The sequence below is a fragment of the Panthera tigris genome, chromosome B4 (assembly GCF_018350195.1).
Source record: "Panthera tigris isolate Pti1 chromosome B4, P.tigris_Pti1_mat1.1, whole genome shotgun sequence".
NCBI lineage: Eukaryota > Metazoa > Chordata > Mammalia > Carnivora > Felidae > Panthera > Panthera tigris.
Window position 1 is genome coordinate 46,940,270 of NC_056666.1, and position 18,740 is coordinate 46,959,009.

The window sequence follows — 18,740 nt, forward strand, 5'->3', positions numbered from 1 at the left end:
GGCTGGATGGGAAAGAGAAGGGTTTGGTCTAGAAAAGTCATCCCTTTTGGAAAGTAACAGGAGAACAGGTTTGGAGGTCAGGAATTTGATATCTGGGGAGGTGGACTGCCATGCCAAATTTCAATTTGGCTAAAAGAAGTCCCCACAGGACACTAATTACATGAGTAAAATGATCCTAATGAAATCTGAAAATTATAAATGTGATAGGGAGTAAAATACTTTTTGTGACATTAGAGAGACACAGAGCAGCTTGTTCTAGGAATCCGGGCACAAGCTAACGAGGCCAGTGGATATGGAAGCAGAGAGGACAGATGGACGTAACTTAGAGGCCATGCAGGAGTTACCGGGGTTTGACTGATGGTATAAAGAAAAGGAGTAAAGGGCAGTGAGGAATCATCTCCAAGTATGTCACTGATTATAGGGCAAAAGACCATGTGAGTGCTCTCTGCACATAAAGCAGATGTTGAAAACTGGTTCAAAGCCTACTTTTTACTGCCAATGAATCAGAAAAATCACCTTCACGTGAAGGATAGCATACTTAATTTTTAAAAACGAATATTCACTTTTTCACTCCCTATGCACAAGCCCCACCTTTCATCTTTATTGATTCATTCACGTTTTCATTCAATAAAACATGTAGAAGCCTTCTGCGCAATGAGTCCTGGGGTAGCTACAAAAGACATTCCCAACCTCAGACGCTCCCTGATATACTTTTAAAGTTGAGCCGCTTGCACATCTAAGTGTTATAACAGAGGTATGAACACGGGGCTACGGGAGCACAAGAAAAGAATGACTAATTCTGCCTAGAATTGTTACGAGAAGGCTCCATAGGAGAGAGGACACTTGAGTCTGAACTTTAAGGACATTCATGTATTCACCTGGGGAACTGAAAGAGGAGCATTGGTGAGAATAGCCCATGCAGATACATAAAGTAGTAGAAAATGGTCACATTTAGAGAATGGCCAGTTATGTTTTCCCAAACTGTTGCTGGATCACAGCAGAGTATGTTGGGGCACGGTAGAGAGTTGCAAGAGGGACACAGATAAGCCCGATCATGAAAGCTGGGCCCAGATATTCAAAGGACTTTTATGGCTTGCTAAGGAATACACAGCTCATCCAGTGGATAAAAAGGAGCCATCGGAGATTTGTGGGAAAATGAGCTTTCTGCTCTAGATATCCGATTCTTCATTCTTCATGGCATACTAAAATCTATTTAATTCAGTAAGCCATGGGCTACAACTCCTTCCTCATTCCCATTTTGATTTGAGAAAGACTGCATTAGCCACTTTCGGGTCTTCAAGGACAATGTCTCCATCCAAAAAAATACAGATGCCCAGGTGATGGGTTTTCCATCATCCAAGGCAACCACCAGACATCCTCTTCCTGGAAGATGCTGGCTGGGGCTGTTGTCATGCTTTTGGAACCGATGTCTGATCAGGCCCTGGTTCTTTCTCCTTTGTAAAGGAAAGCACAATATGTTTGAGGGATCTTGAGCACGCACCCCTCCTTCACCCTGAATTAAATTCACAAAAGCAGAGTTTTCATTTTCTTATCAAGGCACGACACTGCTACGTTAGGGCAGATCGTCCTCCTGTTGTAACGCTGTTCTTCCATCCACAGTATCTGTACTCTTAGAATGGACCACCTGCATGTTCTGGGGCTCTGACCGGGGGCTCAGCACCTAGGCATTTCAGGATCATGCCCTGCTCTTTATTCATTTCTGCAGGGTCTCCTTCCCCTCAGATAGGCCCCATTCCTTCTTTAGGTCTCCTGTCAATTTCTTTTTTTCATTTTTTTTTTTTTTATAGACACATTTCCCTGCTGCTTACTAATAACCAGAGTGACTGATTGGACAGCTGGTACAATCAAGTGTGGAGAAGCAGGATCCTTTCCCAGTGCTCAGAAGGAATGGAAGAGATAGGCATTTCTTTTTTTTTTAGAAAAAAAATGTAAGCTCAAAATCTGAAGCACGTGTCACGGCTAGGGCTGACAGACTTAGCATGTGTGTCCTTTAAACGGGACCCAAAGGGTTTCAAAGGCTGAATCAAATGCTGTACTTGCTTTCTTTTCCCACTTTCCAATTTTACCTTTGTGACAGAAAAAGAAATATGCCTCAGTCTTCCTGATGACACTGAGATACATGAACTATCATCTCCCACAGAAAAGGGGGGAAAAAGCCACCAGGTGACCACTCAACTCTCGGATGTACCCTCGGCTCCTCCAGGAAAGCACGTGGATTTTCGGGGTCACCCCTTTGATTTAGCGCAAGAAGCATGGTGGGAAACACAGTGAGATGCTCTGGAGAGATCAACCATCGTGTCCCTTCCCTTCACTGCCGGGTTCTTAACACAACACCAAACAGCCAGGAGGAAATGAAGTTGACATCACTTGAGGTGAGATGAAAACAATGCCAGGAAGGGAAAGAAAATCCGTGTAAAGAAAAGGGACACTAAGAACGGCCATGCCTCTCAGGCACTAAGATTCACAGGTCCATAATTGTTTGAGGTCTGCAGTATAGTAGCGATGCCTTTCATCCACCCTTCACCTCCAATGCAAGACCGAATATGGCCTTGTGTGCCCCTGATATGAAATCTAGAAAAATCTCTATATGCTTTGAAACAAACAGCTAAACATGTGATCTGACTTACGGCGCCAGTCATTGGGCATATGCAAAACAAGGATTCGACTGCCTGCATAAGACATTTTCAATTCAACCTTGAGAAGCCAGCTCAATATTAGAACATGCCTTGTTCATTGTGCAGCAATTAATAAATGTTTCTTAATAGTGATTAGTTCCTCTCTCATGTTATGCTATTGTGAAGAGATGCCAGAAAGCTCCATATAACAGCTCAGATCTGGAATCTGGAGTCTGGGGAAGAACAAATGTTTGGGACTCATTCTCTCCTGCTCACTCAAGGAAGCTCAAGTCTGATGGCCGTAAGGACAGGAGGCAAAAGGCCACCTGTTCAGCCAGGAAGGCTAAACTGTGGGATAACTGTTCCCACAGTTATAACTGTGGGAGAGATGGCTGGGTAGGTGGAAGACAGGGGTTAAAAAACAATGATAAGAATCATCTAATAATCACCTACTTGGAAAGTGTGTCTGCAGATTGTGCCATGGTTCTTACAAATCACAAAGAGCTTTAATAACGATAACGCGGTACTTCTCTCTTATTTCTTTGGACAAACAGGAAGTTTCTTATGCCATGCAAAGTCTTTAAACAGATAGATGGCATTGCTCTCTTATACAAAATTATGCCCTTCCTTAATACAATTCCAAAGCTATGCTTTGGCCTACCCTCTCTTGCTTGTTCACAGCAGCCAGAACCCCAATAATGCTGCACATTATCAAACCACCTGCAACCCCCTGCCAGAACATTATCAAGCCCAATTCAATTGGTTCCCCTGAAGGAGGGCTCTCCCGGACTCCAGGTAAGGGTTGTGAGATGGAGGCGGCCCACCCTTTCTTTTCTCACCTTGGCCCTCATCCTGCGTCTTCCTCATTCTAAACTGTTTTCCCTTTTATTTCATTCTGTGGCACTTTAGGGAGCAATTGCATTAACTGTAATAACAGTGTAGTAATATAAAGAACATCATTTTCTAGTGTTAATAACTTTCATTTTCAAACCACTTGTACGCTCTAAAATTTAGCAAAGCATAAATTTCTCAAGGCTAGCAGGCACCAAATTTGGAGCTTTAAAGTTCTGTTTCCTTGGGGTTTGTAATCAATCTATGTACAGAAGAATTGGAATGCCATTTAAAGTCAGATTTGATGCTCACGCTGCTAGCTTTACTAATGGAAACTCATCTCTGTGCATAAAATAGGCACACGGAGCGTTGGCAAAAGGACCAAAAACCATATTAGGAAATCATGACCACCTGGAAGAGGATCACCACTGGTGAGATGTCTATATCCTATCCCTTTCCAGAATTTGAATTTCATAGCACTAACAGGGATCCCAACTTTAGATTGGTCATCAGGAAAGAACCAAAGGAAAGAATTCTTTCATTAGCATCACGTTCAAATTTATGCAGAACTATCACTGCGTTCCATCTTATTCTGGTCACTGGGACCACAAAAATGACAGCGGGGCCGAGAACGGTGATCTGCAACCCTGGCTACCCCTTTACTATCAACTTGGGAGCTTTTAATAGATGTCACTTCCCAGGCCCCTACCCACCTCCCATCCCACCAAATCAGAATTTTGCAGGGTGGGGCCATGAGATCTGCATAGTTTCTTAAAGTTCCCCAGGAAATTCTAACCACATGGTCAGGACTGAGATGCACGGACACTGAGAACTGAAGACAGCACGGGAGTAGTCAGCACATTCACACTTCCCTGAGGTTGTTGGATCAGTGATACATTTTAGAAGGCTTCTTTATCTGAAAAAGGAAAATGTTAACTTCTGACGATCAGAGCAAACATACTTTGTTTGAATTACCTCATTTGTCATCACTACCTCTCCCACCCAGTTTCCCTGCAGCAGCTAAGTGTTCGTGGGATGCGGATCTTACTTCCCCGGCAAGACCGTGAACTATTAGACGGTTCTCCACAGTCTTGGGCACACAGTAGGTGCCACCTGGTTTGTTACCGGTAGCCAATGAGAAAGATTCTGCAGAAAGCTGACCATGTGGAGAACGTTTCAGAGCACACAAGTGTTCAACTCTTCTAGCAGGGGTTAATTTTGGACTTGGGCTGAATGATCGGAGAAGGAAGCACTTCCCTAAGGATTGTGCCGCTAGAGGCCGCTCTGAACCAGATCCTTGCTAAGTGGCTTTCCGAAGTACAAGCACATCCAAGGGAAAGAAGGCTGCTGAGTAGCACAGGGAGTCATGGCAACATCAGGGTTCCTATTTTTAAACTTGTAGGTGAGCAAGCACACAAAATGCATGTGTATACCTGTGGGGGAGGGGATTCTGGTATATTTCCAAAGAATATTCTTTTGAGGTTTTGAGTTTGCAGGTGGCTAACAACCTATGACCATCAGGTCAAAGAACTAAACTAGAATCTGTTCTATTAAAATGGTCTTTTTCTCTTCCTTAACTCCGTTATCTTGTTCTCCACCAGAAGGGACCATTTATGGCCTCGTGTCCAGAAGTACCGGGGGATTTTTGATACTTTTAACCATCATATTCTGAAATTCTGATCTTTGTTTCTTAGACTTGTTCCGCTAGCCTCTTCGACAACTCATATGGTATTACAAGAAAAATAGGTCCAAATCAGCAAGTTAAAAGAAGTTTCTCTGGATGTCCACACTCCTCATGAGGCCAAATGGATGATGTATATTGTCTGTATCCCCACCATCTAGCACAGGATCCAGAACATGGAGTCAACATATCTAGTGAATGTGTCACTAATTCAACTACCAGTGGATGGAATATTGTGAGGCACAGAAGAGCAGCACCCCCCCCCCCCCCCAGTATATTTTTTTCACTCCCAAGAGCATCATTTTTACTTTTCTCCAATCACTGGCTACGTTTCAGCCTTACACAAATCCAAACTTCTCCCGCTTGTCAAAAATGAATAGTGGCCCTGGAGGACATTTGTAAATCATGACAGAGGCCAAGGTCTTGTTTTGTTTTATTACATGTCCTTGACAGTATTTTCAATGGGTCTGTAACCTCCAGGCACTTCAGCAGATTTTAGAACAGAAAGTCAGCTCTCCCTTCAGTTCCAAGGGACTTTCAGGTCTACAAAGACTACAAGTTGCTGTTGTCCCAGATGTGGGCTAGAGGACTTTGGAATATACGGGAATAACGAAAAATTAATCATCCTTTCCAATCCGAAAAGGAAGGCAGAAGCAAGATACAGCAAGGCCGGTAAACAGAGATGCGACGCGCTTCAGGACAGATGGAGAAATAAGCAGGCTCAGACTGGGACATCCCTCCAGCGTGCACTGGACGCTGTCCCCAGAGTGATTCTGGATTTATCATGGCTTCAGGACGGGAATTCAGCAGAGGCCAAGAAGGGAAACTTTATTACAAAACCACCCTGTCCTTCTGGCTAATGGTGTGTTCACATAGGTCCCAGTCCTGCCTAACGGACTCCACCTCCCATCTCTCTCCTTCTGAGAGATGGCTCTCAGAAGGGTGGACAACATGGGGCAAAGTACACCGGGAATCCATAAACACGTGAGTTTGAAACCCAAGTAAAGTGGGCGAGTGACTTAAACTTCCTGGATCTCAGTTTCTTCCTCTGAAAAATGGAAGTGATAATGCCTCCGTACAGTACATTTTAAGATTCAATAAGGCCTTATAAAGCACTTGGCACATAGTATTCACTCAATAACCTTTTTTAAAGTAAATTTTCTAAATTGCTGAAGCTTAGTATTTTTAAGTACCAAGCTTTTTCTTGATTATAGGAAGCCGTTTAAATGGAAAATTTTAGAAAGGTATTATAGAGTTCTCTGACTTCTTAAACCAAAGATAATCAATATAATTTAAAGCTCTTAATAATGACCTAACAATGACTATGCTATTCTTTATACAGGGCTGCCTTTAAGGGGGTACATGCTTCCTGGGGAGTACGCGGCAGTTTGCCCCCAGTGATCTTAGACAAGTGTTCCTTTCACGGTCTTCTGCTGGGGTTTTCTAGTACTTTATGCACTTTATCGTTCTGTTTGTTATTTCTTAATGCTGCCAGCTGGCCTGAATGATTCCCATCATGTTCATCATTTCTAAGCTGTTGTCATCTGGGAGATCAGATAAGCAAATATCTCAGATAGCACTGGTTGCCTACCGAAGTTATATCCTTGACCACCTCTCTGGTTAACAGAACTTTGATTTTTAACTGGGCGTCTTACCGCCCAGGTCAAAAACTAAACTTGTCAGCTTCCCTTGCAGCTAGCTGTGGCCATTGACTGATTTCTGACCAGTGGACTATAAGCAAAGTATGGGACTTCTGGGTAACTTCCTTCAAAAGAGCTTAGCCTCCTTCCTAGCTATAATCTGTTGCTTGAAACTGGAGTTTGGCAGCCATATTGGGCATGGGGGTGAAGGCCACACCCTACAAACAAAAACGTTGAAAGGTAGCAGGGATCCGGGTCCCAGCAATCATGCAGCTACCATACCAGCTCTGGACAGACTGCCTAATTATGTTTAGTATCCTGTTTAAACTTGGGTAGTGACACTGCATGCCATGTCTAATGTAACTGACTCCACAAGCTTCTTTTTAGAAGTACATACAAAGGTAGAGTAAGTGAACTTTAAGTTAACATAAACCACGTTTACTTTAGGACAAGAATTTCGTGCCAGTGATTTCAGTCCAAAGCCCTTTTCTGCTTTCTTCATGGTTCTTGGTTATGCTCTGGATACATAAGGCTGCTGCCTGGGTCACCTCTCCTCTCCCAGGTAGCAGATGGAAGACTGTGCATGGACGCACGTGCAGTGGGTAACAGAACAGTGAGAATAAAGACCCTGGCTAGCCTATGGGGTCACGATTTTACATCCCAGGCTATAACACACGCACGTACACAGATACCTGGCTTTTTCTCTAGTCAATAACGAGAGCAATTTGACATATTAAAATTTATGTAGTAAACCACATTATCACATTCTATTGTGCTATTTTTTTTTTTTTTTTTTCCTAAACAAAAACCCTTGGTAGAGGTTTGTTTGGGGGCGGGGGGGGGGGGAAGTGGGGGAGAGTGTCTGGAAATACCCCTGGAGAAAATGGAAAGGAAGTTAAGTATCTGAGTCTTCTCTATGCAGTGAATATAAGAAGCCCTCACATGTTTGTAGTGATGATTCAGTGAGATTATATAGACGAAGATTCTCTGTAGGAAAATGGTCACTTTTATGATCCTCCCGATTAGCCAGTGTAATGAACTTGAAGTTTGTGATCATCAGCCCTTAAGTCAAACACGAAGTGTATTTTGACACACATCCTCATCTGGACTCCTTCTGGGAGCTCTTTCAGGGAATTGTGAAAAGAACTGCTTAGCAGGAATATAACATCGTCACAGCGCGGCTGCCATGGCTTTTTCCTGTTGCTTCGTCAGGAAGAATCTTTCCTTTAGAAAAAGACGACATTTACGGATTTCTTAAAAGTATGTAGAACCACTTGACGACGGAGCGTACCTCCTTTGCCCAAACAATGAACGTGCTGGGATTCTTAGTACCCATCCTCACGCTCATAGGGACTTCAAAAATGGAATTTAGACTGGAAGGAAATACCTTGTTGGTATTCACAGAGCCAACTCCAGGCAAGCCATTTCAAAAGGTTCCTCCCAACTTCTATCCCATACACAACCCTTCTCAGGTGATCAACTAAACAGTCTCGGTGGTAAGAAGAACTGGGGAATCTGGTACGTAAAAGCGTTTTTATCTAGTTCTTCTGATACGCTCCTCCATCCGACAGATGTAAACGTACACGCGTGAATAGGTGCTCTGTGGATGGAGAACACACGCACGTGAATGTATATGCATGTGCATGCGAGCACTCCACATATGGTCCTTGGTGAACGTTGGCAGTTAAAGGCAGGAAAGGCTTTAAAGCTTTTAAAGGAAAGCTGGTGAGAAGAGAGGGACAGCAAAAGATCAATGAACAGAACAACCCCATCGAGAAAGAGATGGGAAAGAAAGAAAAAAAGAAGGAAGGAAAGATGGGGGGTGGAGTGAAGCAGTGATGAATGAGGAGAAGAGAAAGCCCGAGCAGCGATGGAGGCAGCAGGCAGCCCCCGGCCGGCTGCTGCTGCTGGAAACCGGACAAGGGGGAACAGATTTCAGCAGCGGGGAGCTCTAATCTGTCAGCAGCGGCTCCTTCATGTGTGACCAGCCAGCCCAGCTCGGGGACTGGTGCCAGTCTGGGCACGCTAACGCTAACCCCACCAGGCCCTCCCGGAAGAGAAGGAGCCACTGGGAAAAACCGTGAAAGTCGAGGGAAGGTTCCTCTGCCTCGGCTGCTGCCGCCACCACCCTCCTGGCTTCTCCACAGGCCCCTGTCTGTGGGGCTGGTTCAGACCCCTCAGCAGCCCCTCGTGAAGGTCAGTCATGCTGAACAGCCCACTCCTTCCAAATCCTCATCAGCCACATCAGGTCCTGGAGAACTCCCTCCCCAGGAGATGACCACCTATGTACGCCCGACAGCTCCACTGGAGAGGAAACAAGAGATGGGCTCCAACCTGGATCTGTTTGAAATGCGTGAGGTCTTCTATAGAGGCAAAAGCCACAGAACTATCTCTGCTCTCAAGAAGCTCATGTTAAGCTGACCTTGGCCGGCTACGGTCCAGCCTCCACTCAGGCTTCCAGCCCATATCTGTAACCATAAATGACAGCACTCTAGCTTTCTGGCAACTCGCCTCCATCCTTACCTCCACCCGGCCAGCCTTTATTCTCTGGTGGGAAGAGAGAGCAGATGGAGAAATGACTCCCACTCAATTCCTAAATAACGCCAGCTTCAATTCCCATTAACTGTGAATTTGCACCCTTGTCTGGGTGAGAACCAGGGGAGCAGGAATCGTGGGGCTATTGCCAGCCCAGGGCAAAGGCTAACGGGACAGGCCTGGCTGCCTGCCAGCCCTTCTGAGGACCCAGTCAAACAGGCAGTGCGCTCTGTGAAGAGTGGCTCCTCCCTTCAGGACACCTGGGTCCTGTCCTCACCCCACCTCCAACAGACAAGCGACCGCCCTAAGCCTCTGATTCCACATTTGTAAAATCATTCATCATTCTACCATCTATTCTGTGAGAATACATGTATTAAAAGGGTTAGATTAGAGGAGCACCGAGGACCTTTCCAATTTTGATTTTTAAGGGAAGCAAAGGGCTCTTTGAGCTTGGTTAATGTGCAGCAGAAGGAGAGGCTGAAGCCCGATCCCTGAGGCAGGGCCAAGCCAGATCCTGACATCACATAGCCTAAGCTGGCGGGGGGTGGGGGGGGGGGGTCCCTGGGCGTCATGTCTCTTAAGAACATAAAATGAGGACATTGCTTCTTATCTTCATTCGTGCTTTTATCTGCCAAATATTTATCAAGCGCCTATAATGTATCAGGCATTGTGCTGGGAACACGGAGGTTAAAAAACAAAATCCTGCTCTCATGAAGACTGAATTCAACTAGGAGGACGAAGACAACAAAAATACTTAAGAATAAAACGTATATGTCAGATAAGGGCTACCAAGAAAAATGAAGCAGGGGACAGTGAGCTCTTGGGAGGGTGGGCATACAGCTGTCCTTTTAACGGAGGGATAAGGAACATCTCCCGGAGACATGTGCATGGGTCAGGATTTTTGCAAGGATCGTATCAGGTAATCGCACAAGGTCTGGTGCGCAGGACGTACTCAGAAAGACACCAATGCCGGACTTACTAACCCCCACAGGCTGGCTGCCAGGGGGGCTACTTTTGAGCACAGATTTATGACTCCTTAACCCTTGCCATTGCCACCAACCCACATCCTTTCTGAGGCAGAATCTGCTATTCAGAATGGAGCCCGTTTTCTCCACTGAGAGCCTCTGCCCTCTGCTCTTTCTTCTTTCCTCTCTGAGACCAACCTATTCCTTCCCATAGACCATGTACCGCCCATGTCTTCTCTCCCAGCACAGACGTGATCTTCTCCCACCTCACACCTGTCCTCCAGGAAATGGGATTCTTCTCCCATTCACTCTCGCTTTACCCCCTGCCCTCTCCTCCTCCAACTGTAAACAGTTTTTTGTGTTTTTTTTTGTTTTTTTTTTAAAGGAGGAAGAAGAAGAAGAGCTGGGTGGAAGGGGATGAGGAAGAAAATGAAAGAAAGAGGGAAGAAATACCAACTAGGTCATGGGTATGTTTTAAATTTTACAAGCCAGCCTCAGAATTCAACAGTGATTGTGGGAAGAATCACGTAGCGGTCCGCAGGTTAAGTATTTGCGAATGCTCTTCACAGGTTTGAATTTCAGGGAAGGAAGCAAAGATCACTTACTGAACTGACTATACATCTGATAGGAGAATATGGAGGATGAGAAGAAAACGGAAGAGTCTGAATAATCCTCAATTTAGTCATTCTTCCATGGACAGTTAGAGCACTGAATAGATCTTTTGGGAGGGTTATTACATTCCTCAGTTATTCCTCCTGCCCCCCAATTTCTATCTCCGTCTATACCACTGAGCAGATATAATCTCTCTCTTGCTTTGCTACATATTTCATATGAAAATGTAGCTTTCCTTAGATGCCAGTCAATTTCTTTAATCGGGGGAAGGTCCACTATGCCTGACAGCCCACTTCTAACTATGCTTTTGCAGAACCTTTTGACTGTTCACACATAAATTATATTAAATAATTACATTTAATACATATTTGCCTTACCAGAAATCTGCCTACGCTTGGCACTCCATGAACATTTACTAACTAAAAGATGGGTAATAACCAAGCACCTCTTGCCCGTAGTTGTCTAAAAACTAACAGACTCAATTTCCTGTTTATTTCTTAACTTCTCAGTGCTTTTCAGGCCAAGAGAGTCAAGTGGGCATCCCAGCTACTACAGTGGGTCCAAGGATAGGGAGTCTGCCCCAAAGTTAGAGGAGGATAGTGTTTACCACGGTTCTTTTAGGAAGAACTTAACAGAGCCCCTTTCTTCATATCAGCTATCCTTGCTTCTCAAAGGCTGGGCCAGGAGGAGGATTCTGGCCTTTTGAGACAGCAACTTTCACGGGGAAAGAGGCTACAAAAACAGGTGTTGGGTAGGAAAACTGAGGACACCAGGGGGAAATAATTAGGCAAGATTCGTAAGAGGTTTGCTTTGTTGAGATCCAGCCATCTCCAAGAACATCTACTTTTTTCCAAAAGTGGGGAACATGAGTCCTCAGGACAGACAGCAAGCCCGGAGGTCAGTGGCCAGTATGCCATCACCTGAGTGACAGAAACAGACTTAGCAGAGTATTGGAGCGCACATTCCAAAGGAAAATAACCATTAACTGCTCCCCTGGGGAAGTGATAAAAGAAAAATCTAGACATGTGCCTACTAATAGCTAGCAATTCTTCTCTAGCTCAGGGGAATAAAGACAGGTTTAGACAACTAGCCTAATCACTTTCTAAACACTTTCAGATCATCTGGTACCAAAACGTTACGACTTTTCTCAGGAACTAAGAAGATCCTTCACTTAGACAATACATGACAGAAGAAATTATTCAATTCTTTCAATCAAATAAAGTTCCCAGTTGGAATAAAATTCTCTCTCAGCATGTCTTGGGCAACAGTATGAGGCACTGTACTACATTTACTAATAAGGCATACATGAATGCTACAAAGTCCCAAAAGAAAATTAATTCTTATTAGTGTACAAGAAAGAAAGAAAGAAAGAAAGAAAGAAAGAAAGAAAGAAAGAAGAAAAAAAGAAAGGAAGAAAGAAAGAAAGAAAGAAAGAAAGAAAAATACAGGAGCCCTGTTAAATTTGAATTTCAGATAAACAAGTTATCTTTTAGAATCAGTATGTCCCATGCAATATTTGGGAACAGATTTTTGCTAAGAGAATTAGCTGCTGTTTATCTAAAATTCCAATTTAACTGTGTTTCTGTACTTCTCTCGCAACCTGTTAAAAAGCCTTGTCCAGCAGCCTAGAATCCATCTGGAGATAGTCACCCAAACCGTATCTGGCCAAGTTCCAAGGAGCTAAGAAGTTATCAGTAAGGAATTTGGATTGACACCTGATAAATAATGTTCATTTCAAGGATCCTCTCTGAGAATGCTTACAACACTTCCTTCGGTAACTAACAAGTGAATCACTTCCAACGTGTGTCTCTCTTTGGGTTTCGGCACTTAACACAGAACCTCCGCCCCCTGTCCCCTAAATCTAGATTTATCAACCTCCCTCACATGGAAAGAAAGCCAGTTTGGTCAGGTATAAAGGAGAGCTTCACCTCCCCTTAGGAGGACAGGGCCTATTCATGTTTCTGGGTTTTCAGGAAAGTGACAGGAGAAGCCATTTCCTGACTCTGTATGCCTGGTGTCATCCTGGGGCTGGGTCATTCCCAGATACCTCCTGAGGAGGCTTCTTCCCACTGCTGCTGCTGCAGAGACATGAGCAGCAGGCCAAGGAAAAAGTCATCCTCATAAAACAACCAACCATTCGCAACAATTTTATTTGCAAAGATTTCCTGCTGTGGCTAAATGATGTGGCTGCTTGGTTTGTTATTTAAAAGAGTGACCCTAGTGAGCCCAGAGCTCTGAAGGGGGGAAAGAGGCTGATTTCAGACCAGGATAAGTAAGAGGAGCTGGGACTGAGCGTGCCTAATTGAATTCCACTGATGATTCTGAGCACCGTGCCACATGATAATAGCTTAGACTTTGAGGACAGCTCCTTATAGTCCCTGTTAGGCAACTCCAATCCTTTCGGGGTCCTGATAGAGAAGGTTATTAAAATATTCCCAAGAGAGGTTAGAGATTGGATTCAAGAGCCCTGAGGAGCTGCAGTTGAGAGGATGGAGGGAAAAGATGGGGTGCACAAGGGATGGAGTTATATGGGCAGGGGAGACAGCCAAGAGAAGAGGTCTCACAGGAAGTAGATACAGAACCCCAGGAAAAAAAAAATCTGGGAATTGGGGCAGAAGAGAAAGTTCAGAGAGGAAAGATCTTAGTGGAGAAGCACTCTGATGAGTCTGAAGACACTGTGTACAGTATGGGAAAGTGGGAAATCACGGTGGACTTTTTGCCGGACTCTGGTCCTCAAGGAATTTATGAATAATCTGTGTCCCCCCTGTTCTTTTTAGGAGTCCAGGGGGACTGTGTCCCCCCTGTTCTTTTTAGGAGGGCTACACTTTCAAAGATGGAGGCAGGTATTCGTGGCCATCTTGACAAGAATATCTGAGGAAGGAGAAGAGAGGACTGAGGAGGGCTCCCTTTCTGAGCGGCCACAAGACACGGTAACAAAAGTTAGAACCAAGCGTGACTCTTAAAGGTACAGTGGTCAGAGACCAAACTTCAGAGAGACTGCTTGCATTCTAATGTAAAGTAAGCCAAAGGGGAAATGATAATATCCGCAGATGACTGTGTACCCAGAGGAGATTTAAGATCAAAGCAGGCATTCCTGAACCAAAATTTATGGACTTTAACATCCATTTGGTTTCCTTGTGTGGTTTGGCAGACATTTTGGCCTAAATATTTTTCATTGTTAGCATTGGTTTTAATGAACAAATATTTGGTGATCTGCATCAGATTTTAACTTAACACTAAAGACAGCGGGAGAAAACATGAATGTAGAGAACTGAATAAATAGTAAGTTTTTTTTTAATCTTTAGGAATTTATTTATTTATTTAATTTATTGAGAGAGAATGAAGGAAAGAGAGAGAGAAGAGAGTGAGAGAGCGAGAGAGAGAGAGCGAGAGACAAAGAGAACACGAACAGAGTAGGGGCAGAAAGAGAAGGGAGAGAGAATCCCAAGCAGGCTCCACACTGTCAGCACAAGGCCCGATGCAGGGCTTGAACTCATGAACCATGAGATCATGACCTGAGCGGAGATCGAGTCGGACGCTTAACCACCTAAGATACCCAGGTGTCCCATGAATAAACAGTAAGGTTTTAAAGGAAATCTCCATGATCTCGCAGAGAGGAGCAGAACAAGAAAGGTCCTGTGGAATAGGTATGCACTAGGCAGCTCAGCATCTTGGAGGAGGTCATTCATGAACTCCGGGTGTCCTTCTTCCCTCTGCCACACAGGACACTAAGAGTGGGGGGACATGGAACTAAGGACAGAAAGGTCACTGCTTTCACTGAACTTACAGGGACAACGGATAACAAAGCATAGAACTAGAACTGTTTGAAGAACTGGAACTGGCTGTATTGGGGGAAACAAAAGTTGCACTGAAGGCAGGTAACAGGGCCCCATTAGTCCAGGGCCCAGGAAAGCTGCCTCCATGAAAGTGATGTCAGGACCGAAGCCTAGGGAATGAAAATGAGGCAGGTGAAGAAGCTTCTGCATTTATGTTCTGGTGGGAAGGGGCTCCTGGGGAATATATTCAAGAAGAGAGCTAGAAGCAAGAGAAAGAACACGGCATTTTCAGAGAACTAAAGCAGGTTCAGTATTGCAGGAATGGAGTGTTTGAGGGACAGCATGGCACCAGACAATTTTGGAAAGACAGGCAGGCCTGTGCACTGGAAGACTTTATAAACCATATCAAGGAGATGGGACTTTATTACAGGAGCAATGAAAAGCCGTTGAAAGGCATTATGCAGGAGACTGATGAAATCACATTTTCATTTTAGATCATTCTGGGTGCGGTGTAGATTGGAAGGAAGCAGTACTGGGAGCCAGAAGATATTTACGAGGCCCTGCAGCAATGCAGGTAAGAAGAGCCGAACTGGGACGTGGCTCAGGGATGCAGACAGCGAGAGCACTCCAGAGGAGATCTGTGGGGAAGGGCATGGTCAGCAAGGAGATGGCGGGAATGTGAAAGCCAGGACACCTTTGGAATTTTTACGTTAGCTAACTGGGTACTAGGACGTACCCTTTGTAGGTGTACAGATTTGTCTGCAAGACGATGGAAGAGTAACAGGAGAGAAAGCAGTTCAGCTTTGCATATGGTATGTTCTAAGGCTCCGTGGCATCCAAAGGAACATACCCACTCAGTTGGCAATACAGACTGGGGGCTCAAGGGAGAGGTTTCATCCAGAGAGGTCATTTGGGAGAACTTAGTTGTATACTTAGTTTGGGAGAACTTAGTTGTATACTTGGCAATGGAGGACAGAAAAGGAGGGTCTAGGACAAACCCTGAGAAGCACCAACATTGAACAAGAGCCTGCCAAGGACCTGGAACGGAAAGACTACAGAGGTCGGAAGAAAATCAAGACAGTCTGTACCAAATAAGCAGTGACAACTAGGGATGGCAGAAAGCATAGATGAAGGTGGGATAATATTAGGATTGGATCACAGATTGCATTAAAAGTAGCTTTAGTTTCAACTCTGAGTTAACAGCTTAGCTGAGAGGCTTTAGTCCGGCTCCCTTCCAGAGGTTAAACTAATAGGTACACCTTCAACCTCCACTAAATGTATTTCAACCTTCCCAGAGTATACTTTGGTATTTTATGTAAGCTGAATGGTATCCGAATAGGTGTTTTCTGCATACGTTTCTATTTGTTGGATGGAATTCATAACGAATTTAAAACGGATGCCCAAAACATACTGTTGAGTAAAAGAAAGCTGGGTCATCAAACAGCAGGGGTAGTTATATTTCCATTTATATAAAATTATAGATTTATATGGATGTAGGCATACACGCACAGGGAAATACCTAGATGTTTCTACAATGATTCTTTCTGGTTGGTTGTAGCGAAGGTCATTTTTTCTTTCTCTTCTGGGCTCTTCTGCATTGTTTGAGTTTGACAATGTTCTTGTGCAGCAGTTTTATACAAATCACAGAACTACAGAAGCCTAGTATAGAATCTTCTGCCCTTCATGGTCACACAATACCTGCAAGAGGATGTGCTGGAGGTGTGGCTGGATTGGGAGGTGAGGTCAGGGGAGCCGAACTCCACCTAGATCTTCTTCCTACTGAAGAAATCGGACTAAGAGCAACTATGGAAGCTGCCTCTACAGCACCACCTTCATGCTTAAGGGCAGAGAGGAGAAGCGCAGGAGACAAAATCCAAGGAAAGGACCCTCTTCATGTGCCTACAGACCCACGTCACCTGTTCTCCATTCCTTCCCGGTACGGCATCATTTCTAAGGTAAGGGGATTGGTAGGTCCTCATGCCTACGTGCATGGTGTCTTTTATAGTGATCAAGTACGCAGGGCCCACAGAGGCCCGTGTACAGCTCCAAACTGAACCCCTTACTTGCAGAGTGACCATGGACAGTATACTCCTACGAACCTTATTCTCTTGTATCATAAAATGGAAATGGCTCTTAACACCTGCCTAATAGAGTATTGCTTTGAGGTTAAGGAGGTCAAACACCCATAAACACTTAGAGGAACACCTAGCACACGGTAAGTGAACAATAAGTGGGAACCATTTTGTATTTCTTAGAACAGGAATCCAGCACAGCGAGCTTTGGATCTGAAACACTCCCACCATCATAAGCCATGGCCATCCCAGTGGCCAGCCTTCAACCTCTGACATCTTGAACTGCCCTTCCCATAGTTTCAGAACCTCCTCCAACCCCAGTCCTAAAAGCCCTCCTCGGACCTCTACCATCAGTGTTCCACACTCACCTATTCAGCATGTTGGACTGGTAGATTCTCTTCTCATGGGTGTTGTAACAACTGCTCTTGGGCTCAGGGATGAAGCTGTGTTCAGACAGCATATCGGAAGCAGCGGTGGTGATTATGGCAATTCCATCCCTCACTCTGGCAGGGAGGCCATAGTCCCATTCATCATAGGACACAGAGATGAGCCCAGTGGGGAACTCCGAGGGCACTGTGTCTGTATCCCCTGCCACCAGACTAGGCACAATCCACGTGTAGCCGTAGCCAGTCAGCCCTACTGAGTTAGCTACTTCAAAGATATAAGTGGCTTCTTCCTTCGTACAATAAAGAAGAATGATGGGGCTCTGAAGTTTCTTGAGCTGGTTCTGGATCTTAGAATCTCCATCATCCAGGGACATGTCCAGCAGGAGGACTTCCTCTAACTCCCAGCCCACAAAGCTGTTCTCGATGGTGCTGCGAATCTTGTTTACAAAGTCCTGGTAGCCAGGGAAGTAGGTGGTGACGATAGAAAAGATGTACCAGTCATACTCTTCCATGATGTTGAGCATTACGGAAGCTTGCTGCTCAATTGATGGGCCAAACTGGAAGAACATGGAGGATTCATCCTAGAATAGTAAAATGTAAAAAAAAGAAAAAACCAATGATGGTAAGGGAGAGTTGATATCAATTGGGTACAGCGGTTTGTGTTCATTGTTTACTTTTTCACATGATGCCTTTTAAAATGGGATGTTTGCATTGCAAACATTTGTAATACCTCTCTTCCTAAAACTACCTCCCAGATTCTCTGGAAAATCAACATAGGTGTATATATTCTCATTGTCTGAAATCCTTGGAGCATAGGGCAGCTTCCTATCATCAAATACGTTAGTATTTCTATTGCAAAACACATAAAGAGTTGTATTAGATGGGACAGAGACTCTAAATGGCCTCACATCAGCTCAGGTCAGGTGTCACTGTCAAATTGAGTTCTAGGAACACACACACTTTTCATTTTGTGAGCCTTCTGAACTTATCACAACGGTGGATGTACATCACTCAATCAGAGTGAATAAATGGAAATGCCATCAATCTATCCTTAAACCTATTGGTGGAGGCAGTAGAAACGCACTGGCCTAACAGGTGGGTGGTACTCAGGTATGGATGGCCAGAGAAAAGCACATGGTAGCAGAAGATTTAATCAGTCTATTTTCTAGAAAAATATAATGGATGAATTAATAGCACATTTAGTATTCCATCTTGCGCTGTGACCATGAGATCTGCAAGTTAGAGTAAGGCACACGTAGTGTATCTGAGCTACAAGTTAGAAGGAAGGACTTGCACTCAGGCTCATGTATGATTAAGGTTTATTTCAGAGCAGCACACAGAAGACTGTTCTTTCTCTTACTTGTTTAATACCATGGGTCTCGGTCTGACCAGTGCATTATACACATAACCTTCTGTCAATTCTGAGAATCTTCTGTTTTCTCCCTCCTTTTGAGGGAGAAGCCATTTTAAATTTCTCCCATTTTATTTCACCTGCTGCTCTGAGATGTCAAGCCCTGCATTTTATCTCTGCCTTACAGCCAAAAAAAAATCTAAGACCACAAAATGAAGACCCTCTCGGCCTTGTCCTTCTCCCTCAATCCACCTT

General features: G+C 44.4%; 1 protein-coding gene across 1 annotated transcript in view; it reads right to left on the minus strand.

Annotated features, from left to right (window-relative positions):
- The window catches only part of GRIN2B (glutamate ionotropic receptor NMDA type subunit 2B), a 411,355-nt gene that overhangs the window by 162,238 nt on the left and 230,377 nt on the right, over nucleotides 1–18,740 (minus strand). The window contains exon 5 of the mRNA XM_042991798.1: nucleotides 17,117–17,715. Coding sequence (XP_042847732.1) covers nucleotides 17,117–17,715 — 599 coding nt within the window. The remainder of the gene's footprint in view (nucleotides 1–17,116; nucleotides 17,716–18,740) is intronic.